Here is a 25,926-nt window from a genome sequence, read left to right on the forward strand (position 1 = left end):
GAGGAAGGGATCAGGGATGAAATGAAAAAGTATTTCAATGTGCTGCTAAATGGAGATGGGGACAACACAGTCATCAATGACTGTAGAATAATTAATGAAGTCCAAACCAATGTACATCCATTACCATGGCGTGGGGTAGAAACAGCATTAAAGAGCATGCGGAATGGAAAGTTGACAGGCTTTGGTGATCTCAGTTCAGACGTGATAAAGGCACCTGGAATATTAGGCTTAAATTGGCAATATAGTGTGTTAGCAGTGTTTTGGAAAGAAAGCAAAATTACAGAAGATTGGAGTAAAGGAGTCATCATCCCTTTGTTCAAAAAGGGCAGTTGACGAAGATGTGGATATTACAGAGGCATCACGCTGCTTTCACACAATCTTAAGCAGTTAGAAAAGATCATAGAAATAAGACTTAGAAAGATATTAGAACCTTTGGTTGAGGAAGAACAGCATGGATTCAGGAAAGACTGAGGTTCGATGGATACTGACACAGAAAAGTACTGGGAATAAGGAAGAAATCTTGTGATTGTATTCATGGACATTCAAAAAGTGAATGACAGTGTTCCTTGAAACAAGATATGGGAATGTTTGTAAGACCTAAAAGTGCCAAAGTTCCTAACTGATAAAGTCAATATGCTATATCAAAAGTGTTACAGCTGTGTTCAGATAGGCAGTGGACGATCAGAATTGTTTGAAACGAAGAGAGGTGTCCAACAAGGAAACACCCTATCACCACACTTGCCACACCTGTTTGTAATAGAAAATACACAGTGAATCAAATGCCCTGTTTTTTTCTGCTGATTTGATAGTATGTGGAGAGACAGAAGCTGAAGCACAGAAGAAACTTAATGATTGGAACAACATATTCAAAAATTTTGGATTAAAAATAAATAAAAAAAGACAGTAAAAAGGACAATCAACAGCCGAGGAACAATCTCAAATATATTTCTAGAAGGAGTTAAAGTAACATCTGTTTCCCATTTCAAGTAACTAGGAAGCATGATCACAAAAGACATCACCATTAAGCAGGAAACAGAAAGCATCCAATTTGTACAGTCACATCAGAAATTCATGAAAAGCAAAAGTGGCCATGTACCACACCTATTTCGTACCAATCCATATGTTGGTTGAGAAACATGAACCCTTCTACCCAAAGACCTCAGCAGAATTCGGGCAATAGAAAAGAGATTTATTAGAACTATGAATCAAACAACTAGAAACGACAAAATCAGGAATGAGGTGAACAGAAAAGTAGCTGGTATTGAGTTTCCTGTTACCAGTGTCGTAAAGAAACCAGGCTTCAGTGGTATGGGCACAGAATAAGAATGAACAGCGAAGAAGATGGGGAGCACTTGTACACCACACCCGAGAAACTGGAGTTGGAAAACGGTGGTGGTGGTGGTAGTCATTACCTTACCCTTTTTTGAAAAGAGGGATTACTTCTACTGTATACCAATAGTCTGCAGTCTTGCAGTTCGTCCAACATTCATTTATTACCTGTAAAAGTCTTCTATCTAGAGATAATCCTTCATGTTTAATTAGTTCTACATTAATACCATCTATTCTAGTAACTTATCTGTTCCTCATAGGTTTCCCATTGCTTCCCTGAATTAAAGTGAGGGTTTGCACAGGCTCTGGAAATCAGGGAATTTCAAACACAACAGGGAAATTTGAAGAAAAAAACTGGAAAAATCTCATTTTTGTCTCAGTAGATGAAATTGTTTGTTTACTGAGATGTCATGCATCGTTGCTAGTTGGGTGCAGCTGAGTTGCGTGCACCACTTCCCTACTCCCCTTCCTACCACTCCGCTCAGCTTGCAGTCAGTGCTGCCACTACTTCTTGCTGCTAGCCTAGCAGCTGCTGATGAGAGGCAGGGATGCATGAGGAGTGGTTTGTTTGGACCTGATTCTGAGACTGTAGACACAGCAGCCGGAGACGGTGGTTGTGTGTATGTGTGATTCTTTTCTACGTGCCTGTCTGCGGCTCAGCAATTATCTTTATGGTGAGTTGTTACCTGTCCACATTATTATTGATTCTCAGAGTATTTGAGGAGTTATTTGTTGCACGGATTGGTCCCTGCGGTCTCATTTCATCTACATGTTGTCTCTGGCTCGTGAATAGCTGGCCACACAAGTGGGTTTCTGTGACGGGCCAAAACTGCAGGCCATTTCTGCGGGTATCTGTAATGGATTGGGCCTGCCGATCTAAAGCCATTTGGTCCCCACTAATGTGCAGGCCCTGCCTATCGAATCTAGTCTCACCAATCTGCCCGCAGGTCAGGTCATTTTGTGTGTGGTGTAAATGCAGCGGATTTCATTGTTTATCCGTGGACCCATGACTGCTGTGCTCGTCAGCAGGCCAGAGGCCATAGGTGATGGATTTCAGGAATTGCTATTGTCTCACCGCAAGTACATTATACAGTATGGTGTTTTGTAGACACTGTATTTGTTCTAGTATATATTGGCACTCAAAAAGTAGTTTATGTGTTAGGAAGTGTGAACGGTAATAGAATGGTAATAAGAAGAAAATTATGTCAGTTGCTTGCGGTTTGTACGCTATATATTCATATACAGGGTGAATCAGGAGGAAAGGTATATGCTTTGAGGGATTATAGTATTAGTGATTCTGAACAAAAATCTTCCATTTGGACATGTGCCTTATTCCGAATGGTTTCCGAGATAGAACACATTTAATATAGCTTTTACGTTTTTCTGGAATAACTCGAAAACCACACCCTCCAGCGAAAACGTGTTGCTGTACAAAATTAAACTATATTAAATTTTGTACAAAAAAGGTCCTATTTATTGCTTTTCTCTAAACCAATGGTTTGTGCGAAGAGAGCACGAGAATGTTGAACTTGCTCGATGTGCATGTGCTGTAGCTTATGTAGTTTTTGTAGGCCAATTTGAGGTAGTTTCCCGACTTGATAGACCACAAGTGTCCCGTATCAAACTGTTCGTCTCAACTTGCTCTGCACTACTGTGGTACATTGTAGACAGTGACAGTGTTTGATAGATGTTGTTGTTGTTGTTGTTGTTGTGGTCTTCAGTCCTGAGACTGGTTTGATGCAGCTCTCCATGCTACTCTATCCTGCGCAAGCTTCATCTCCCAGTACCTACTGCAACCTACATCCTTCTGAATCTGCTTAGTGTTTGATAGTACAGAAAATAAATGAGTTTCAACATTCTCGCACTCTCTTCGCACAAACCATTTGTTCTATAGAAAAAAATGAGTAGGACCTATTTTGTAGGAATTTTAATATAGTTTAATTTTTCACTGCAACATGTTTTTGTTGAGGGATGCGATTTTAGAGTTATTCAAGAAAAACGAACAAAAGTGATATTAAACGTGTGCTATCTCGGAAACCATTCGGAACAGGGTATACGTCCACATGAAGTTTTTTGTTCAGAATCACTAATACTATTACCCCTCAAAGCATGTACCTTTCCTCTTGATGAACCCTGTATTTCTCGAAAGAAAAATCGTAAAATACGTGTAAAATAATAGTTATAACACAATGGGTAATAACCGACAGTAATGTGTATAGTAGAACCAAATTTTATTGGCAGTCATCTACAGCATTTGTTTACACAATTCTTCCCCACTTCATTTATTTTTGCTTTTATTTCTGAAATCAGTGAAGGTATTTTAAATATGTCTTGCAACTACAAGGAAATGCACATTTTTGTCACCCAACAAGTTTTGTTTTATTGGAATAAAATAACATCAGTGGTCTTAATGAAACACATGTATCATTTTGCATGCTTTCTCTGTCTAAAAACTGCTCATTACAAAAGAAGTTGATATTAGTACTTACAATTTTTGCTCACATCAGGAAACACCATCTACGTCCAAGTACCATAGCTGCAAAGACAGAGTGTCAAATTTCGTTTTAACTTACCCTTGAGATCTCAAAATTTGTCAGGTAAAAATGCTTAGACTTGTCTGGAAATCAGCTAAATATCAGGAAATTTCACTTCGGGAAACTTGTGGCAACCCTGAAGACAAATGTATAGATTGTTACCTTGAAAAAGAGATCCAGTTTTCTTCACTGTACTACTCTTGTTGGAGTTGGTGCTCTGTATCTGCTGACCTAGTCATCAACAGTACAATAATAACTAATCTTCCTGTCTTCAGCCTCTACTGTATACCGCCTGCTGCTGGATGTGGTTACTTTTTTAATTGTGGTTACAGCATTTTTTCCTTCTTGCATCGTGTGTCTCCCATTTACTACTGTGCACCACAAATTGCTTCCTCTTTGTATTGAGAATAATTTTCATTTTTATTATTTAATGGGATTTGCAGAATGCACATACTAATATTAAAGTTGCTACTTTGTTTTGATGAAATCAAGAATTAAATAGTAATTGAGGGAAAAAAAATTCTTTGCTGTAACAGATATAGAATTTTTACCAGAATTCAAGGCATTAGGATAGTTGAAAACACTTACTCCAGTATAAAAAATAAAAGAAAGATGATGGTTGGATACTGTGCACCTCTGTAGCTGAGTAATCAGTGTGTTAGCTTGCCATGTGGAGGACCTGTGTTCAATTTCTGCTACTGTTGGGGATTTTTCTCTGGTGAAAGGTCCGGAATGGGATGCACTCAGCTTTGTGATGTCAAAAGATCTGTGTGAATGAAAAATAGCAACACCAAAGTCTGAGAAACTGACAACAGCCAGGAAACCAATGTACTGAACAGCATTTCCTCCAGACCACATTAACACAACACCTTAACAAAAAGGAGGGCATGGCAGTTAGTCAGCACTAGGGCAGAACACAGAGCTGGTAATATTTGAAAAATATTGTTGAAAAAAGGAGGAAAGAGAATCAACTGAACTGATGCTACAGAGAATGTGTATTTTATTCTGCATTGTATTATAGTTAAAGCACAGATGAGCTTAGTTTCAATTTCAGTTTTATGCACTGTGACAGTGCTTCCCATTGCAGATACCTGTGTTGTGTGGCCCATTGACTGAGTAATATGACATTATGGTTAATGTGTTGGCTTCATATTCACGAGGAACATGTTTCAAGTCATAGGTATTTTTGTACAGCTGCACTAGTACTCCGCCTCTGATCTTTATTTTATGTTAAAAGCTGTCCCCTTTTCCCTCCAAGTGATAGTGTCAGTGATTTCCTTCATATACCTGTTTTCTGTTGTACAGATTGTCTAAAATAGACCTCGTATTTCAAAATAATGCAACTTTGAAACCTCTGAAGTGGTGAGTGTGTCTGAAGGTGAGGCAATTTGTCACAGCACGGAAAGTGTACCTTGCAACTCATGAGCAAGTTAAATAATTCTGCCTCATTTGTCTGTCACGTTTTTTGGGCAGCACATTGAACATTAAATGTGCTGCAAAGTATCCTTCACACACACGAGGCGTTTGCACATCATTCTGATCATACTTCAGTGAACTGCGTACAATTCAAAGGAGGAGGTGGTCATGTTTTATTAGGTTTGTAGGAGATGTAACTAGTTTTCAGGGCCAGAGTGACACAGTGACATTTTATAGCGGCAAACCAGCTGTTTCACAAAATGAATGTGCTCAGTTTACGAGAGTACCATATGTGCCACAGAACATTCACTTCCTTCACACACAAGCAAGGAAAATACTGAGTTTGTAAGTAAGTTATATAGCCAATGTCAAAATTAAGAGTGGTATTTTCCAGTTTGATAAGTGTTACGGGTCTGCCCAACATTGAAACCGTACAAGATTCAACTTGGACAAACAATTAATGAAGAGGATAAGGGAAATATATGCAGTTTTTTTCTGCTCTACTTTTCATTGAATTTGATTTTAATAAGGAAAAATTCCATTTGTCAGGAAAAATTAAGAGACTGTTAGAATTCAGGGAACACACGAGCTTCATACTAGTATGGGAAAAGGAGATTGGCCCATTGTTAATTGTACACTGTTTGGTTGGATAGCATCAAATAGAAATTTGTTTTGCAGAGATTTGTTGAAAACTTGAATTTCTGAATTTAAGGGATTGGCTTTTTCCTCAGTTGTGGGGAGATGTGAAGGTCCTCAGCAAGACAGTGTGCTGAGTTGCACTAGTGATTTCACGGTAAAATTTTGAACATTATCATTACTGAGTGCAAATTTGTGTGAAATATGTCTCAATATTTTGCACTTCCATCAACCTCCTGGTTACTCCAACTTCACTTTGCCCTCTTTTTTTTGTGAGGGTTCATGGAAGGTAAGTGTTTTTGCAACCCCCCACACTTGCGTTATTCATTTATGGTTGACATGCTGATTCCACTGTTAAATGCAGAGGAGAAAATGGATAGGTGAACAGAGTACATTGAAGGCCTCTGTGAGGGGGAGGACTTGTGTGATGATGTGATAAAAGAAGAAATGACCATCAGTATGTAAGACAGACAATTCAGTATTATTGTCAGAGTTTGACAAAGCATCGAGAGACTTGTGATTAAGTAAGGTGGAAGGAATAGAAAATCTTTCTTCAGAATTTCTGAAATTATTGGGGCAAGTGGCAACCCTACTAACATTCAACAAGTTGGTCTGTGGAATGATGCACCTCAGACTACGATGTCCAGCTGTTTGTGTGGAACTGGTTAACATCGCAGCCCTGGGAATTTTATGAGACTGCCATTCACCACTTTGTGTGACAGTGGAACAAGTGTCTCAACAGCCAGGGTTAGTACTTCTAACGTACAGGTACCGATTTCTGTAATTACACCTCCAGCCCATTTCTTTTGAACGCCCCTTATAAATCAGGTGATGCTGAGGGAAGTAATTTAGGAAATGAGACACTTAAAGTAGTAGATAGGTTTTGCTATTTGGGGAGCAAAATAACTGATGATGGTCGAAGTAGAGAGGATATAAAATGTAGGCTCGCAATGTCAAGGAAAGCATTTCTGAAGAAGAGAAATTTGTTAACATCGAGTATCGATTTAAGTGTCAGGAAGTGTTCTCTGAAAGTATTTGTATGGGGTGTAACCTTATATGGAAGTGAAACATGGATGATAAATATTCGACAAGAAAATAGAAGCTTTTGAAATGTGGTGCTACAGAAGAATACTGAAGATTAGATGAGTAGATCTCGTAACTAATGAGGAGGTACTGAACAGAATTGGGGAGAAGACGAATTTGTGGCACAAATTGACTAGAAGAAGGGGTCGGTTGGTAGGACATGTTCTGAGGCATTACGATATCACCAATTTAGTGTTGGAGGGCAGTGTGGAGGGTAAAAATTGTAGAGGGAGGCCAAGAGATGAATACACCAAGCAGATTCAGAAGGATGTAGCTTGCAGTAGTTACTTGGAGATGAAGTGAGAAATTTTGAATGTAATGAACAGTATAATGGACACACAATATGGATTGAGATTAAAACTGAAGAACAGTGAAAGTAATGAGGAGGAACAGAAATGAGATTAATGAGCTTAACATCAAAATCAGTGAAAACAAAGTAGATAAAGTTAAGGACTTCTGCCTCTTTGGAAGCAGAATAACATGTGACTGTAGTAAGGGTGCTTAAAAAGAAGATTATCACAAGCAGAGGGGTATTCCCAGCCAAAAGTAATGTTAATTTGAGAAATAATTTGTGTATGCAGCACAGCCTTGTTTGGTAGTGAATTGTGGACTGTGTGAAAACTGAAAAGATGGGAACCAAAGCATTTGAGATTTGATGCTACAGAAAGATGTTATAGATTAGGTTGGACTGATCAGTGGTGATGTGGTTCTCAACTGAGTCAATGAAGAAAGAATATGGAAAATACTGAAAAGAAGGGACAAGATGATATGACATGTGGTCAAACAACCTGTAACTTCAAAGATACTAGAGATAGCTGTAGGAAGAGATTGAAACACACACAACAAATAATTGAGGATGTAAGTTGCAGGTTTTACTGTGTGGAAAACAAGATGGCTCAGCAGCGTTAGTGGCAGAACAACTGAGAGAAAATTTGGAATACATTTCGCATAAATTTCCTCAGCATGTTATAGTCTTAGGTGGAGATTTCAATTTACCAGATATAGACTGGGACACTCAGATGTTTAGGACGGGTGGTAGGGATAGAGCATCGAGTGACATTATACTGAGTGCACTATCCGAAAATTACCTCGAGCAATTAAACAGAGAACCGACTCGTGGAGATAACATCTTGGACCTACTGATAACAAACAGACCCGAACTTTTCGACTCTGTAAGTGCAGAACAGGGAATCAGTGATCATAAGGCCGTTGTAGCATCCCTGAATATGGAAGTTAATAGGAATATAAAAAAAGGGAGGAAGGTTTATCTGTTTAGCAAGAGTAATAGAAGGCAGATTTCAGACCACCTAACAGATCAAAACGAAAATTTCTGTTCCGACACTGACAATGTTGAATGTTTATGGAAAAAGTTCAAGGCAATCGTAAAATGCGTTTTAGACAGGTACGTGCCGAGTAAAACTGTGAGGGACGGGAAAAACCCACCGTGGTACAACAACAAAGTTAGGAAACTACTGCGAAAGCAAAGAGAGCTTCACTCCAAGTTTAAACGCAGCCAAAACCTCTCAGACAAACAGAAGCTAAGCGATGTCAAAGTTAGCGTAAGGAGGGCTATGCGAGAAGCGTTCAGTGAATTCGAAAGTAAAATTCTATGTACAGACTTGACAGGAAATCCTAGGAAGTTCTGGTCTTACGTTAAATCAGTAAGTGGCTCGAAACAGCATATCCAGACACTCCGGGATGATGATGGCATTGAAACAGAGGATGACACGTGTAAAGCTGAAATACTAAACACCTTTTTCCAAAGCTGTTTCACAGAGGAAGACCGCACTGCAGTTCCTTCTCTAAATCCTCGCACAAACGAAAAAATGGCTGACATCGAAATAAGTGTCCAAGGAATAGAAAAGCAACTGGAATCACTCAACAGAGGAAAGTCCACTGGACCTGACGGGATACCAATTCGATTCTACACAGAGTACGCGAAAGAACTTGCCCCCCTTCTAACAGCCGTGTACCGCAAGTCTCTAGAGGAACGGAGGGTTCCAAATGATTGGAAAAGAGCACAGGTAGTCCCAGTCTTCAAGAAGGGTCGTCGAGCAGATGCGCAAAACTATAGACCTATATCTCTGACGTCGATCTGTTGTAGAATTTTAGAACATGTTTTTTGCTCGAGTATCATGTCGTTTTTGGAAACCCAGAATCTACTATGTAGGAATCAACATGGATTCCGGAAACAGCGATCGTGTGAGACCCAACTCGCGTTATTTGTTCATGAGACCCAGAAAATATTAGATACAGGCTCCCAGGTAGATGCTATTTTTCTTGACTTCCGGAAGGCGTTCGATACAGTTCCGCACTGTCGCCTGATAAACAAAGTAAGAGCCTACGGAATATCAGACCAGCTGTGTGGCTGGATTGAAGAATTTTTAGCAAACAGAACACAGCATGTTGTTATCAATGGAGAGACGTCTACAGACGTTAAGGTAACCTCTGGCGTGCCACAGGGGAGTGTTATGGGACCATTGCTTTTCACAATATATATAAATGACGTAGTTGATAGTGTCGGAAGTTCCATGCGGCTTTTCGCGGATGATGCTGTAGTATACAGAGAAGTTGCAGCATTAGAAAATTGTAGCGAAATGCAGGAAGATCTGCAGCGGATAGGCACTTGGTGCAGGGAGTGGCAACTGTCCCTTAACATAGACAAATGTAATGTATTGCGAATACATAGAAAGAAGGATCCTTTATTGTATGATTATATGATAGCGGAACAAACACTGGTAGCAGTTACTTCTGTAAAATATCTGGGAGTATGCATGCGGAACGATTTGAAGTGGAATGATCATATAAAATTAATTGTTGGTAAGGCGGGTACCAGGTTGAGATTCATTGGGAGAGTGCTTAGAAAATGTAGTCCAGCAACAAAGGAGGTGGCTTACAAAACACTCGTTCGACCTATACTTGAGTATTGCTCATCAGTGTGGGATCCGTACCAGATCGGGTTGACGGAGGAGATAGAGAAGATCCAAAGAAGAGCGGCGCGTTTCGCCACAGGGTTATTTGGTAACCTTGATAGCGTTACGGAGATGTTTAATAAACTCAAGTGGCAGACTCTGCAAGAGAGGCGCTCTGCATCGCGGTGTAGCTTCCTCGCCAGGTTTCGAGAGGGTGCGTTTCTGGATGAGGTATCGAGTATATTGCTTCCCCCTACTTATACCTCCCGAGGAGATCACGAATGTAAAATTAGAGAGATTAGAGCGCGCACGGAGGCTTTCAGACAGTCGTTCTTCCCGCGAACCATACGCGACTGGAACAGGAAAGGGAGGTAATGACAGTGGCACGTAAAGTGCCCTCCGCCACACACCGTTGGGTGGCTTGCGGAGTATGAATGTAGATGTAGATGTAGAAATAACTACTGCGTAATTGATAGTAAGATTCTTATGTGCTTTACTTTTTTTGGTAGTGTCTTTGCATTTGTGACCATTTTGCTGAAAACATTGTTTAATTTTAATTAATTGTGTGTGTATCTAAAAATAAGTTTGAGAAATATTAAAATGCTGGAGATATATTTATTAGTTTGAAACCAAGTATCAAAATTGTTATGAAGTTTTCCAAAATCACTGTATTAAAGACTAGTGGAAATTTTTAGGTGCTGTTGAGCTAGTTGATGTCACAAACCTCTTACCTGGCTTGGTATATAGCAAAGGTGTATCTCACTGGATTCCTGCATCGAGAGATCTAGTGGGGTATCAGAGCATTGCTGATGTCCCAGACAAATGGCGTACAGTAATCCATCAGCAGATGTTTCCTCCTGCACCAGAAAACGCGGAGAAATATAAACTTGATCGCTGGTAAGATTGCTAAATTTCTTAACAAAACTTTAAAAGTTATAGTTTTAAATCACATTAGAAGGTGATACACTAAAATTTATGAGTTGAACTCCATATGACAGATAACATACATGACAATGCACAAATTATTAGCAATACAGAACTGTAAATCGTCTCCAGTTTGCAGAATCAGTGTGGTGTTAATCCTTGATGGCTACAATCAGGACCTCTAAACATCATGTCATGGAATCATGGTACCTTGAAGTGTTTCTGGAAAATTGCCCTCTGCCGAAGTTGCATGGCCTGTCTTGCACTAGAAAAATTCTTTGACAAATATTTTGTAAAAGTTGTGCTTGCATTCTAACTTTTAAAAGAGATACAATAGTACCACAATGCATTGCCAACAATTTTATAAAGTGTTATTTATAAAAGTTATTTGACAGTCTTTTACAGTGTTACATAGCCTATGCAATTGAATCGACAATGGTTACTGGAGAACAGTAATGAACAACTTGCCAAACATCTGTATCACATACATGTTTTATTGATAACATTTCAGGTATGTGTACAAGCCACAGCAGTTCACTTGTCTTTACCATCTGTGGCTAGGCATTGTACTGGCAAAATACAGCATGTGGAATTGCTTTGGCTTTTGCAGACCATCAAATTTTGCATTTATAAATTGTGCTGCTCAACTGTGACTGCTGCCAGTTACTATATGAGATTGGGGTAATGCCTAACAGGTTGCTACCATCACTTTGGCGTGGGGTGATGTGTGCTTGTCCAAAAACATTATGCTGTATAGCGTGCCTGAAACGTCATGGTGAGAGACTCGTATGGGTGTTGCAGTCTGAGATTTTTGTGGTTTGTGGAAGGTGCAATTAAGAGTATGCCACCAGTCCTACCTCCAGCTGACTGTCGCAGAATTAACACATAGAGAGGTTCACATCAGTTTCAATGTTCCATCATCAAGCTAACCCTCTAGATGAAGCTATTTGGTCAATTTTGACAATGTGCACAAGATGGCAGTCATCATGTAGAATGGGCACATTATATGGTGCAGTACCCAATCATCCTTGTTCTAGTGTGTCTTCTATCTCTTAGTTCCATACACACTCACATTACTGTCGGAGTGTGTCCTTTATGTGACATCTCTGTGTTTCAACAGGATTTGATACTTGACACTTAATTATATAAGGCTTAAACATGCCATCACTGTATTAATAATTTCTCCGGTCTTTCATGTGTTTCATTACTAGTATACATAGTTTTCTTTGTAATGTATCATTACGTCACGAGGTACTGTAGTTAATATATTGTCAGGTGGACCTTCACAAAATGTGAGAAATGCTGGATTACAAAAATACACTTGCTTCTAAATGTAGTATAATTTAAGCACTTGATGGACAAAATGGGATAAAGCTTTAGAGCGTGCTGTATGTGACACAGCATTCTTCACTAACTAATTTAGTGTAGTTCATGATTAAATGAGTGTTTTTGAGATACATCAAGTTTTATTGATATCAAAAGGAGAATTCACTCAAGAAAACGATAAAATTATAAGGAAACAGTCTGGCTGACCAGTCCTCATCTTCAGGAGATGAAATTCCAGTGCTGTTAATAGACACATTAAAAGTAGGTGGGGGGGGGGGGGGGAAATCGATTCCTGCCCTTTTGAACTGTTAAACCCTTTATCAGACTGGAAAGAGGGATATGTTTTGGAAGATTAGAGGGGCAGTTCAGAATGAGAGGCCTCCACCACTGATGTGAGGGTGAGGGGATACAAAGATATTCTGAAGGATATCCCTCTTTCCTTCCTGGTGATACACTAACGATTCTGAGAGCAGGGAATAGATTTATGTTTATTTTTTGCCTCTTGAAAGTAAGTACCACCCAGTCACTTACCTACTTACAATTTTATAGAGTTTATCAGATATTATTACAGGATGCACATTGAAAATGAATTTGATTATATATAGTGATTTTGATAGAGAAATAATGTATATGTCACTTTGCTGATATTTCAGAACTGTTGGATATTGCAATTAATTTTTGCTGTTTGCTTGCACAATTTAAGGATGTGTGGTGAATGGTTAAGCAGACTACATATCCATAGAACTAATAAAAATGTATGTATGTATGTTCTGCAGCTCTTCTTCAACCACTGGACTGATTTCAGCCAAACGTGGTATACATATTGTTTACTGTCTGTAAAGAATTGCTGTGTGGGGGAGGGGGGGGGGGGGTAGGAACCACCCACCTTTCAAAGAGGTGGAGGTGGGGATGAGAAAGCAGAGTAGCCCACGATGCAAGAATACCTATACTTTAGGTATCCAGTATTTGAGAATGAGGGCACTTAGAAACTTGCAACAAACTCCGACATAATTTCAAAACTTTAAAAAACGTTTTCTAGCTGACCAACCCCACAAAATGATGAACGGAAAAAGTTTGTCATTTACTACATTTTGCTGTTCTTGTGTAAAACTGTGCACATAATGCATGATGTAATTTATTACTTCTTTACTACTAACTGTAATCATGACAGATCATGCAGACAGTGTCCACACATACTTCTGAATGTACCAAAAAGATAACATCACTGTGTGACAGTTCAGGAGATACGTCATCATAGACACTCAATGTGTGAATAACTACTGCATCATGCAAGCTGTTAAATTTATTACTTCAGTGTTATTAAATGTATTTGCAGTCCTTTTTGCAGGCAGTATCCACATTTGCTGCTGAATGTACCTACAAAAATATGTCATTGTATTACACATAGTTCATGAGACGTTACATCATATACTGAGATGCGAGAAAAAACATCACTCTATTCACAACAAATTTTACACCACTGGATGTACCTGCAAAATTATAAGAATGTACAGCTCATAGTTCAGGAGATATGACATGCTAAACATTAACTCCAGGGCAAATTTTGCTAGACAGGTGAAATATTTGTGAAAGTACACATGAAGTGTGTTAAATATGTGTGATATATATGTGATATGTACGTATACAAGCAAAGCCGTGGGTAAAAAGCTCAGCCTAAACTCCTGGAATGATTTCAATCAAATTTGGTACACACATTATTTACAGTCTGGAAAGAAATATTGTAGGGGTAAGAACCACCATCTTCCTATTGGGGTGAGTGACAGAATATGGAGAGAGAGAAGGGAGGACAAGCAGATGGACAGACAGTGATGGGGAAAGAGGAGATAGGCACAAATAGGAGGAGGAGGAGATAGACAGAGATAGGGGGGGGGGGTAATGGGACAAGAGAGGGAAGAGGAGCAGATAGACAGAGACAGGCAGAGAGATGAGGGAGAAGGAAACTAACAGACAGCGGTGGAGAGTGAAATGAACAGAAGGAAAGGAAGAGGAGGTGGTGGTCAGTGAGAGGGATGAGCAGGAGATGGACAGAGAGGGGTAGAGGAGATGAGCAAGAAGAGGAGGACAGAGAATGGGAGGGTGGAGGAAATGGATAGAGAGAGGGAGGAGTGGAGGTGATAGATGGCAGCAGTGGGGGGGGGGGTTGGATAGATAGGGGGAGGGGTGGAGGTGATGGGCAGGGATGATGGATAGTGAGGGAGGGTTGGAGGTGATGGACAGTGGTGATGGATAGAGTGAGGGAGCGGTGAAGATGATGTGAACTGGGGCAAGGGTGATGGATGGAGAGAGGAAGGATGAGAGATGGATAGAGACAGGTCAAGTAGAATGAGGTAGGAGGAGGTGGTGTATAGGAAGAAGGGGCAGGAGGACATGGACAAAGGGAGAGGGAAGAAGTGGATGGGGAGAGACAGAGAAGGAGATGGATTAATAGATAAATACCTGGGTAACACAATGTTTCTCAGCTAGTTACGATATAAAGAGGTTAAACACTAGCAGAAAACCTACATAAATGTGACGAAAAAATGAGAGAGGCTGATACCAACCACAGCTGGTCTCAAATTAAGGAAGCAGTAAGTAAGGTAGCATCGCAAGTTCTGGGCACACAAGAGGCTGGATAAAGTGTGGTTCAATCAAGTGTGCCAGAAAAAAAAAAGGATAAGCTTGGCTAGGAAGTGGTGGTTAGAAAACATATCAGGAGTCAAAAGGCAGGTGACCATAATAAGAAAGGAAAGTGCAACTATACTAAGTTAGGAGAATTGGAAATATTACAAGGAGCTAACCGAAGAGTAGTAAAGAAAGTAACATAGAAATATAAGAAAAAGGAAACATTTGTTAAAGCCACACAGGGGAAGATCCTCATGATTGACACTGAAGTAGAATGACAGTGGGCAGAGTTCTTCAAAGAATTTCTAAACTGTGGTGGCGTTATTCAGTCTTTTCTGTGTGACACCACACAGTGAAGTAGAGACCCCCAATGAAGAAGAAATAGAGGAAATAATCAAAAACATAAAAAAAAAGCTTTCAGAGATCAAATTGCCGGAGAGCTAATAAAGAATGGATGACTGGTACTGCTTAAAATAATTACAAAATTATTAAAAAATGTTTGGGAATATGAGAGATTGCATGACAACTGGAAAATAGCCACAGTCTGTGCTATACTAAAACAGAATGTTCATCGGGTATGTGATGTTGCACTCTGTAATGTAAGCATGTCTACTGAAGAGGGTGGTTCCAGTTGCAGATTGAATTATAGGGGACTATCAGTGTAATTTCACAAGGAACAAATCAACTGTTGATCAGCTTTTACACTCAGACAGGTAACTGAGTCCCTATTTGAACCTGGCCATTACTGTTACTTTGACCTTGGAGACGTATGGATGTGCGTTATCATGGAGCAGAATTACTGTCTATGTAAACAGCCCAGTCCGTTTGCTCTTGATGGACCTAAATAGGCAGTGGAGTGTTTCACAGTTCATGTAACTGTTAATGGTTTATGTGTGCTTGAGGAATTCCATGAGTATCGTACCTCGCATGTTGAAAAGGATGGTGAGCACCATGTTACCTACTGAGGGCACAGCTTCGCTTTTTTTTTTTTTTGGGAGGTGACGACACGTTCTTTGCATCATGTCTCACTATGTTATGCTAAAGTGACATACACAAATTTCAACTGGTTTGGTTGTTACATTTAGTACCTCTTCATTTGAACACTTTGTGTAACTGTCAACCAGATGTAGCTCAAATTCAAAAATCAAACAGTGGAAAATCCAGGATGGAATGCAACAATACCAGAGAAGGACTCTCTCTCTCTCTCTCTCTCTCTCTCTCTCTCTCTCTCACACACACACACACACACACACACACACACACACAACTTGCACACATGTCTGCAGTCTCAGAGAGCTGAAACTACAATGCAAGCAACAGCACCAGTGCATGATGGGAGTGGCGACTTGGTGGGGGTAAGGAGGAGGCTGGGGCAGGGAGAGGGAGGGATAGTATGGTGGGAGTGGCAGACAGTGAAGTGTTGGAAGTTTAGACGGAGGGCAGGAGAGAAGGTGTGGAGGGAAGGGGGGGGGGGGGGCAAGTAGTGGAAAGGAGAGAAATAAAAGGAATTAAAAGACTGGGTGTGGCGGTGACTTGATGGCTGTGTAGTGCTGGAATGGGAACAGGGATGGGCCTGGAAGGGTGAGGACAGTGACTAACAAAAGTTGAGGCCTGGAGGGTTACGGGAACATAGGATGTATTGCAGGGAAAGTTCCCACCTGCACAATTCAGAAAAGCTGGTGTTGGTGGGAAGGATCCATATGGCACACGCTGTGAAGCAGTCATTGAGATGAGGGATGTCATGTTTGGCAGTGTGTTCAGCAACAGGGTGGGCCACTTGTTTTTTGGCCACAGTTTGTTGTTGGCCATTCATGTGGACAGACAGCTTGTTGGTTGTCATGCCTACATAGAATGCTGCACAGTGGTTGCAGCTTAGCTTGTAAATCACATGACTGGTTTCACAGGTAGCCCTGCCTTTGATGGGATAGGTGATAGTGACCGGACTGGAGTAGGTGTGGTAGGAGGATGTATGGGACAGGTCTTGCATCTAGGTCTATTACAGGGGTCTGAGCCATGAGGTATGGGATTGGGAGCAGGGTTTGTGTAAGGATGGACGAGTATATTGTGTGGGTTCGGTGGACGGCGGAATACCACAGTAGGAGGGGTGGGAAGGATAGTGGGCAGAACATTTCTCATTCCAGGGCACGACAAGAGGTAATCGAAACCCTGGCGGAGAATGTGATTCAGATGCTCCAGTCCCAGATGGTACTGAGTTACGAGGGGAATGCTCCTCTGTGGCCGGACTGTGGGACTTTGGGAGGTGGTGGGAGACTGGAAAGATAAGGCACGGGAGATTTGTTTTTGTACAAGGATGGGAGGATAATTATGGTCAGTGAAGGCTTCAGTGAGACACTCGGTATATTTTGAGAGGGACTGCTCGTCACTGCAGATGCGACAACCACGGGTGGCTAGGCTGTACGGAAGGGACTTGTTTAATTGTGTGAATATCTTTGTTGTGCCTATCGCGGCTCAGGATCTCCGCTATATGGTGAGTAGCAACTTTCCTTCGCTAATATTGTTAAAATCAAAAAAGTATTCTTAGTGACCGTTAAGCATTTTATGCCAAGTCAGTTAATAAGAGACGGAGCAAACACATGGAAGTCGCAGGGGGGGGGGGGGGGGGGAGAAACACCAGGATCTTTTAAGGTGGTCCACTCATGGAGCCAGTTTTCGAGATTGTTAAAAGATGTGACATGTTGTTCAGAAAAGTCATGCTATGTGGACTCAGAAACTAATGGTAATTTTAAGGGGTGATGTGTAATAATATGACAGGTGGGGTAAGACATCCAGTTGAAGTCCTATCAAGGTTTCCTTCATTCAGTTTACAACATATGGCTAGGTATTGTCATGTAGCAGAAAAAACTTTGACATGTGTGTGAGCATATTGAAGGTGTTTGTCCTTAAGAGCCTGATTCAGATTGAGTAATTGTGCTTCATAGCATTCAGTATTCACCGTTTGACCCAGTTACAGCAGGTCATGGTACACCACACTGATCAGGATGCATTTGGCCACTCGCCTCAAAATTGTTGTCTTTGAATTATCGAAACCAGTCTCTGTACATTGTTTCTGACATAGTGCGTTCTCCATATGCTTCCAGTAGCAGACAATGATTTTCGACAGCACTTTTCTTGAGATGATAGCAGAAGAGTAACACTTACTCAAATATTGTTTTATAAATACAAAACCTAACATGTTCAAGACACTGAATAGGTATGCTCTGTTCACGCTGCCCCAAAGTCATGCACAAATGTGAAAGCCTAATGTTTGTAGCGTTAAACAGGTACAGTGTTACTGCCCACTGTGCTGCGCTAGTGCAACTACTGCACTTTGTCAACAATGAGAATTAATTCCAGCTCCCAATACAATATTTCTTACTCTTTAAAGACTGTTAAAGCCTTATTGTAGGAACTGTTACATCTTGTGTGAGAAATTCCTGTTTATTACATCACGTAGTCAACTGCAGCATGTCTTGTCTCTGATACAGGTTTATATTGGTACTTTTTTGGCTCAGTTATTTCTTCAGGTGAAATTGACAATAAAACACAATCTTCAGAAGTGAAACTTTTCAATATAATAATAATTTCCAAACACAGCTACCTACAAAAGACAGTTTGATGCAGTGATAATTGTTTTGTAGTGTCAAGCACAGCATATTTGAAATGGAATTTATAATATTTTTCTGTTACAGAAACAATCATTTAGGGCACCAAATTGTTGATACATTGTTTTTAATGTAATAGTAATTTATACTTTCTTTGGAGAGAACCTTATTAAGATGATACAGTCATTTATTTGGCTTCGCAGCATACGCATACTTCCTCACAAACAAGATACTGGAGGTTTCTTTGTGGCAGTTTTGGAAAAGGTGCGTCCTTTGCCTTGGGAAGCACCATTGAAACAAAATGATGCAAGTAGTACTGAACCATCTACAGAAAAGAAAGATTCTGCACCAGAACCACAGAGGAAGAGGAGGAGAATGCATGGGTACAAAGAAGATCCATTCATTTTCTTTGATGAAAATGAACCCCTTTGGCCACAGATAAGGTTTGTAATGTTGTCAGTAAATACCTTTTAGTTGTGTATATGTTTTATTTGTGCTAATGAAGCAGATGCTGTAGACTTCTACAAAATGTTTCTTTACAGGGACTTTTATGACATTGACAAAAATTTACAGCCAACTTGTTTGTTGACAAGGTGCAAAGAAGGAAAGAAAAAGAACATATACTTCACATCGCCAGCAGTACGAGATATAGTTTTACATAATGAAAGTAACATAAAGGTGAGAGCAAGTTTTAACAGATTGAATAAGAAATAAATGTTTGCTTAAATCAACTATTAAAAGTCATGTATTTGCGTGTGTTAAGTAAATTGTAAGAAGGCATTTAACAGTTTGTCATGGCATAATCAAATTGCAGATGATGGTTATTTTTTGGATGTGTGTGTGTGTGTGTGTGTGTGTGTGTGTGTTTTAGAGAGAGAGAATTTGGAAATAAAATCTAAATTCAAAGTATCATACTTGAATCACATTTAAATGCCACATTTATCCGATTATAAGGTTACTTTTTTTCCCAAATTGGTCATTTGAAAAATATAAGGTCATCTTATATTCGCAGAATAAATTATTGCTGCTGAGGGTAACATTTTTAGACATTGTTTAATAGAGTATATGGGGGTCATCTTACATTTACAAATGAAGCTTGGGCTATTGAGGTCACATGCAGATTTATTTTGAAGAATTTGGAAGGCAGAGATGGACAAATGATACTCACATTTGAACATGCTCAAGATTTCCTGATGCGCCAAAACACTCGATACAGTACCATTGTTGATCGAACAATCACATGACATATGACTCCTGCGGTGCTAGTGTGAGAGATATGTGAGAAACTATGAACTATCCACTACAACTCTCTATTGCTTGCTACAAATTTGACAATTTTGTGACACACCGGAGGAAATAACACTAAAGTCTATCATCTTACAAACTCTTGTTGTATTTGACCAGGGTTTGCAATAAAAGTTCTCATACATACATGAATACCATGTACAAACATTATTGCTGCATTTTAAGTAAAGGTAACATTCAAAAGTGGAAATATTGTCGTTCAAAAAACATTGCTTGATTCAGAACCCAGATCAGTATTTTATTTGAGTATGAGAGATTGTAATGATTTACTAAGAGGGTTCCAAATGAGAAATTCTGTTGGTGTTCTTGTATTAGAATACCAGCTTTTAATCAGCTTTAGAACATGGTGGTAACATTCAGATTAAACAAGAAGGAAAATTAATCCAGAATGAAATGTCTAAGAAACGAAATAAATCTTATTAAACTAGTTGTTGTTGCGAGAAGACTCATCGTGGAGGTAGTGCCACTGGTGTTAGTAGATCATGGGGTGAGCGAAAGTTTCTGAATTGAACTGAATCATAATTGCAATCTTTTATTTATGTATTAGTTGCTGTTGTTACATATGACTTGTACCAGTGGAGGTATTGCAGTCCATGTTTCACAGTCACATAAGCACAGCACTGTGGAAGTGTTGGATGGGGAACAGTGATAACAGCTTGGCTGAGAACTACATGAGTGCGGGGAGGGGAGTAGTGCATCCCTCACTTTTAAACTGCAGTTTGCGTGAAATCATTTGTTGTTGTCGAAATTGAATTGACTTCAAAATTGCACAAGCACTCAACAGTAGCGTTCATTTTTGCTGAAGACAAAAAGTGTCTAGGTAAGTTGTGGCATGTAATTAAATAATGGGTCAAGTGCCAAAAAATGAAAATTTGAGTTATAGGTGAAATTCCACTGTAACCACCATTGCCAGTAATACGTATTCTGATACAAGCACCAGAACAGCGTGAAACAGTGTTTGCAACTGTCACAGGATGGCACTCACGTCTAACCCCAACATCAATGCCCAAATAATGAGTCATGTGCCCTCTGTTCTCTGTTATTGTCTTGGCACGTACATGTGTGAATTGTTGACAATTGAAGTAGCTCTGCGGTTTGTTTGCAACAATAGGACACTGCTGAAGTAATTATTACAGATACATAATACACAATTTTGAAAAATGGAAAGGAAAACTGCACCAAAACGGAGGAAGAATGGTGAAGGTAGTGCTCAAAGTGAAAGGAAGAAATTACGCAACGAAGGAAAGGAGTATACTCGAAAAGACAGCACTGTTGTCCAGCTAAAGAGGCTCCCAAGCACCAGGTACGACTTGATTGCCGTTTTAATTTTTATTACAAGGATTGGAATCTGCGAAAGTTATGTTCTAGTATTTTAATGCATTCAGTTTGCTATTGAAACGAATTTTGTATGGACAAAAATCATCATTTTGATTATGAGGTTATAGTTAACTACTTGAATGAAATTATTTACTTACTTGCAAATATGTAGGCATGTTGATTTAAACTGCTTCACTCTTTCATGTCTCCTGTAAATGTAAGTTTAAATGCAGGCACCTTTCATATGACCAGAAACTGAAGTTGTTTAAGGAATTCTACTAACCAAACGATACAGTGAAGAAAAAACTATGCAATGTCTCACATACATGTTTGCAAAGTGAAGAGGCGAAGGTCAAAAGTATATGATGATAGTAACGAAACTGCGCAGCTGTGTACCGAGGAAGGTGCAGGAAAGCTGGTCATACCCAAGAAGAAAAACATAACTGTGTCTTACACATTGCTTGATGGTGAGGGAGGCATAATAAGAGAATGTAAAAGAACATTTATTGAGGTTCTCGGTTTGACCATAAGAAGAGTTCAGACATTAACACGGTTGAAGCAGAGGGGTGAGATTGTATATGAAGAACAGTGAGGAAATAAGACAAAACACCAGAAATATAAAGAAGAAGATGAAAAGCTGGTTGTTGTTCATATTAACGCCATACCAAGACAAGAAAGCCACTATTCAAGGGGAAAAAATGGGAGACAAACTTAAATGAAGACCTTACTGTTTATCATTTATTTAAGGAATTTCAAAGGCAGCATGAAGACACTAGCCTCACATACTGTTTCTATGCAAAAATCTTTAAAGTCAGATTCCCCAAGCTAAAATTTCATCAGTTGCCAAGTGACACTTGTTCTACATGTGGCCTCCTTACAGCCAAATTGAGGTGTGATCCCAGTAATAAAGACAATAAACTGCAGCTAGAACGTCGTCACCAAAAAGCAAAGAAAGCTGTAGTTCCCATGAAAACTGACACAATCAAGAGTCAGGGGCATAACTCAGAAGTATGTACAGCTGCAATGGATTTGCAAAAAGTGTTTTTTCTTCCTTCATTAAGACATAGTGAACAGCTTTCAAATTAAAACTTTTGGTTGATAATCACACCGGTCACATGTTTCTCTGGCATGAGGCTGTATGTGACAGGGGTGGGAATGAAATTGCTTCCTATGTGCACAAAGCTTTTACTTTGACACTTACTTGTAAAAAGAAACTAATAATGTGGAGTCATAACTGCTGTGGACAAAACAAAAACAAGATAATGATGTTTTTGTGGGTTTACCTTACAGCAAAGGGTTACTTTACGGAAATAGAACACAAGTTTTTGGTGAAAGGACACTCTTTTATGTCTTGTGATTGTGATTTTGCTCACATTGAGAAATGAAAGAGGCTAACTGTGTTTGAAGTTACAAAAGATTTAGTTCACCTCATCACTGAAGTTATGCACACCACACCATTTGTAGTGACTATTATGCAAAAAACAGATTTTTACAACTTTAAGTCAGCTGCTGAAAAATATATGAATGTCACCAATGTGCATATTTCAAAAGCACGATGGATCAGACTGGCTGCTGAACAGCCCGGGGTACTGCAAGTTTGGTCAACTCTTAGTGAAATTGAAGAGTTCAAGGAATATTACATCTTGAAGAGAAATGTGAAGCCTTCTGATCTCAACACGTGCAGCTGGAAACACTACACTGGGAATGTAGGCTGTCTGAAGAAAAGAGAAGGGATTAAGCTAAAACGATACCATTTGTAAAAGAGGAGAATAAGTGGTTTTATGAGAAACTTGCGAAATGAGTGAAAATGGACATGATGGCACTTGTATCGTTATGTATGTTAAACCCATTTCAAACAGACCATTTCATTTTTTTCATACTTTGTATCATTTTTTTCATACTTTGTATCATTTTGTTCTTAAATCCATTAACATAGAATAAAAACCCACATGTGTTTGTATAGTGATCTCCAACTTTTATGTTGCTTTTGTTTAAGTGCTATACACTATTTGTTGACTATCTGTAAATCAGTTTTTTGGCGTTTGGCCTATTATTTGCTTACATGTCACAGTTACCTTTGACATATTTACATGTTTCATGCTGCAACGTTGTTGATGCTCACCGATATGTATGATGGGAACGAGAAGCGGTGAGTCAGTTGCTGGTTCTACATAGCGGATGAAAGAGTGATGGGCAGACAGTATAGAAGTGATATCCAATATGTGTTAGGGTAAAAACAGCTGTGACCTCAGGTCCCACGGTAACCACAACCTCAGAAATTGCAACATATTTGGAAGAAACAGCCAAATATTGGTGATGATGATGTGAATGTCATAGTTGTGCTGTTAGAATGGTAATTAAAAATAGTGATACCACAGATGACAGAGTTAGTAAGCGAAAAATGTGGGAAAGAAAACGTCTGCAAATTAATGTAAGAGACTTATTTTTGTGAAAAGGACAGTTACTACTCACCATATAGCAGAGATGCTGAGTCACAGATAGGCACAATAAAAAAAACTGTCACAAATATAACTTTCGGCCAGTAAGGCCTTCATCAAAATTAGATGACAGAGACACACTCGCACAAACATAAGTGTGTGTGTGTGTGTGTGTGTGTGTGTGTGTGTGTGTGTGTGTGTGTCTAGTTTTGACGAAGACCTTACTGGCCAAAAGCTGTATTTGTGATAGTCTTTTTATTGTGCCTATCTGTGACTCAGCATCTCCGATATGTGATGAGTAGCAACTTTCCTTTTCGTAATATTGTTACATTCCATCCTGGATTTTCAATTGTTCATTTTATTTTTGTTTGTTTTATTTCTCCTCTTATTATCAAAACTGTGGACAATCAATAAAAGGTATAAATTTAGAATTGGTATGATGTTAACTTTTTAGGAAGATACTTTGTCAGTAAAACTGTTTGCAATTTTGTTTAGTTAGAATACGTTAACAAGCCTCTTGAAAAAATGAGTTGTTTTATAATCAGGATGATCTTATATTGGAGTAAATATGGTACAGCAAATAGTAAGAATTCTCATAAATAATTGATACACACAGGGGAGAGCTCACTAATGTGTACTTTTATTTACCTTCATGGGTCTGTTGATTGAAAAAAGGTGGTTCTCAGATTTGGTGCATGTGGTTACTTGGAGATTGGATGGCCCAGATAATTTTTCAGAACAGATGACTAGGCTTTTGTGCTGCAAATATCACAATCATTTTCAATACAGAATTAGGTATTTGAAGTTGGTTTTTGAAATATCTAGAAAATTACAAATTGAATCAAAAATAGGTTGTAATAAAAGTGGTTTGTGTTGAAGGGAGACATCCTGTGGCACGAATCTAAACCACCTGTCTCACCTCCAGAGCACGGGTGTGGTGTCAACTTCAGAATCATAAATAGGAATCACTTTTATAAGGTGGATCTGGGTTCCCTGGGAAAAAAATACATTACCTTCTCTATTTAACAGTGTTTTCATTGTCCATTGGTGCTGCAATTGACCAAAAATGAAAATGAGTTGAAAATCGATAAATGATGACCATTTCCTGCAATACATTTTTTACCATTCAAATTACTGTCTATAAAGCATGGACGGCGACCATGTGTCAGACTCTCACCGTAGGTGTAACACTTCCAGTTTCAAGGAAGTAGTCAGACTGTTTGGAGCATGACTGTGGCCATACCATTTACTATGGACAAGGAAAAGGCTGTGCGAAGTTTTCACGTTTCAATTTACTTCAAGTATTTAAACTGCAGTCAACCCTTCCTTAAAGTGTGCTAATCCGTTCCCTGATAGGAATGTTCCTTCTACAGTCACTCTTTGCTGTTCACTGAAAGTGGAAATGAGCAACACAAAGAAAGAGTCCAACCACTGCCTTTGGCAAATGAAAAATGCCAAAGAGAATGTTTTAGGTGCAGTTACTGCAGATCCTCATGTTAGTTCTTGACAAATCACGAGAGATTGAGAAATTTCTCCAAGGACTGTTCTGCACGTGCCGCATTAATACAAATTCCACCCACCTCACTTATTTTTACATGAGAAACGTGGTAATGACTTGCAGACCCCTTGAACTTTTGAAATACAGCAACAACTAGTGGCCTATAGTAATTTTATTTTACAGACACTTTTTCCTGATGAATCAACTTCTTTGAATCATGGTCAATTGAATGGCATAATATGTATTATTGTTCAGTGGAGAGTTCCCAATGTTTAAGGCAAGTCGAGCATCAACAACTGTGGAGTGTCAGTGTTTGGTGTGGTATGTTCAGGTACATGGATAAGTGGGCCATATATTTTTCATAGATAGTGATGTGAATGGTGACTTTTTAGATATTTCTTTTTTTCAGTACTATTTGCAGGTCTCCCACTTCAAACAAAAATTGATATGGTGTTTTAACACAATGGATGTCCAATAAATTATTCACAGATAAAGTGAGAAGTTTTGATTCAAAACTATGATGGTCGATAGATTGAACGAGGTGTTTCTCAAAATTGGCCTGCACATTCACACGATTTCACTTCTCCCAATATTTCCCGTGGGGAACATTAAAAGAGAAATGTTGCATGGAAGGACCAACAACACTGGAAAGTATATGGCAGCAAATTATCAATGAATGAGCAAACATTAGTGAAGAAATACTTAGAGATGTAGGATTGTCCTTAGAAATTGGATTGCAATATGTATTGCAGAAAATGATCACCATTTCAAACATTTGCTTCAGTAAAACAGGGAGGTTTCTGAGAGGCAAAGAGACTCACATTAAAAAAGATCCTAGAGGGAACAAAATACTACTACGTCGATGTCGTCATTCCTGGGCAAAGCTAAAAGCAGTTTAATGAATTGTTCCAGCTGCTTTCAAGTTCAGTGACAACTGTGAAAAAAAATTACACTAATACTATGGACAACATAATGTATTATGTT

At 39.2% G+C, this 25,926-nt stretch overlaps 1 protein-coding gene across 1 annotated transcript in view; it reads left to right on the forward strand.

Moving 5' to 3' along the window:
* LOC126195451 (tRNA (cytosine(34)-C(5))-methyltransferase) overlaps positions 1-25,926 on the forward strand; it is a 72,181-nt gene that overhangs the window by 33,478 nt on the left and 12,777 nt on the right. The window contains exons 9-11 of the mRNA XM_049934080.1: positions 10,606-10,807; positions 18,588-18,827; positions 18,927-19,062. Of these exons, the coding sequence (XP_049790037.1) occupies positions 10,606-10,807; positions 18,588-18,827; positions 18,927-19,062 (578 nt within the window). The remainder of the gene's footprint in view (positions 1-10,605; positions 10,808-18,587; positions 18,828-18,926; positions 19,063-25,926) is intronic.

This window comes from Schistocerca nitens, chromosome 7, assembly GCF_023898315.1.
Source record: "Schistocerca nitens isolate TAMUIC-IGC-003100 chromosome 7, iqSchNite1.1, whole genome shotgun sequence".
Lineage (NCBI taxonomy): Eukaryota > Metazoa > Arthropoda > Insecta > Orthoptera > Acrididae > Schistocerca > Schistocerca nitens.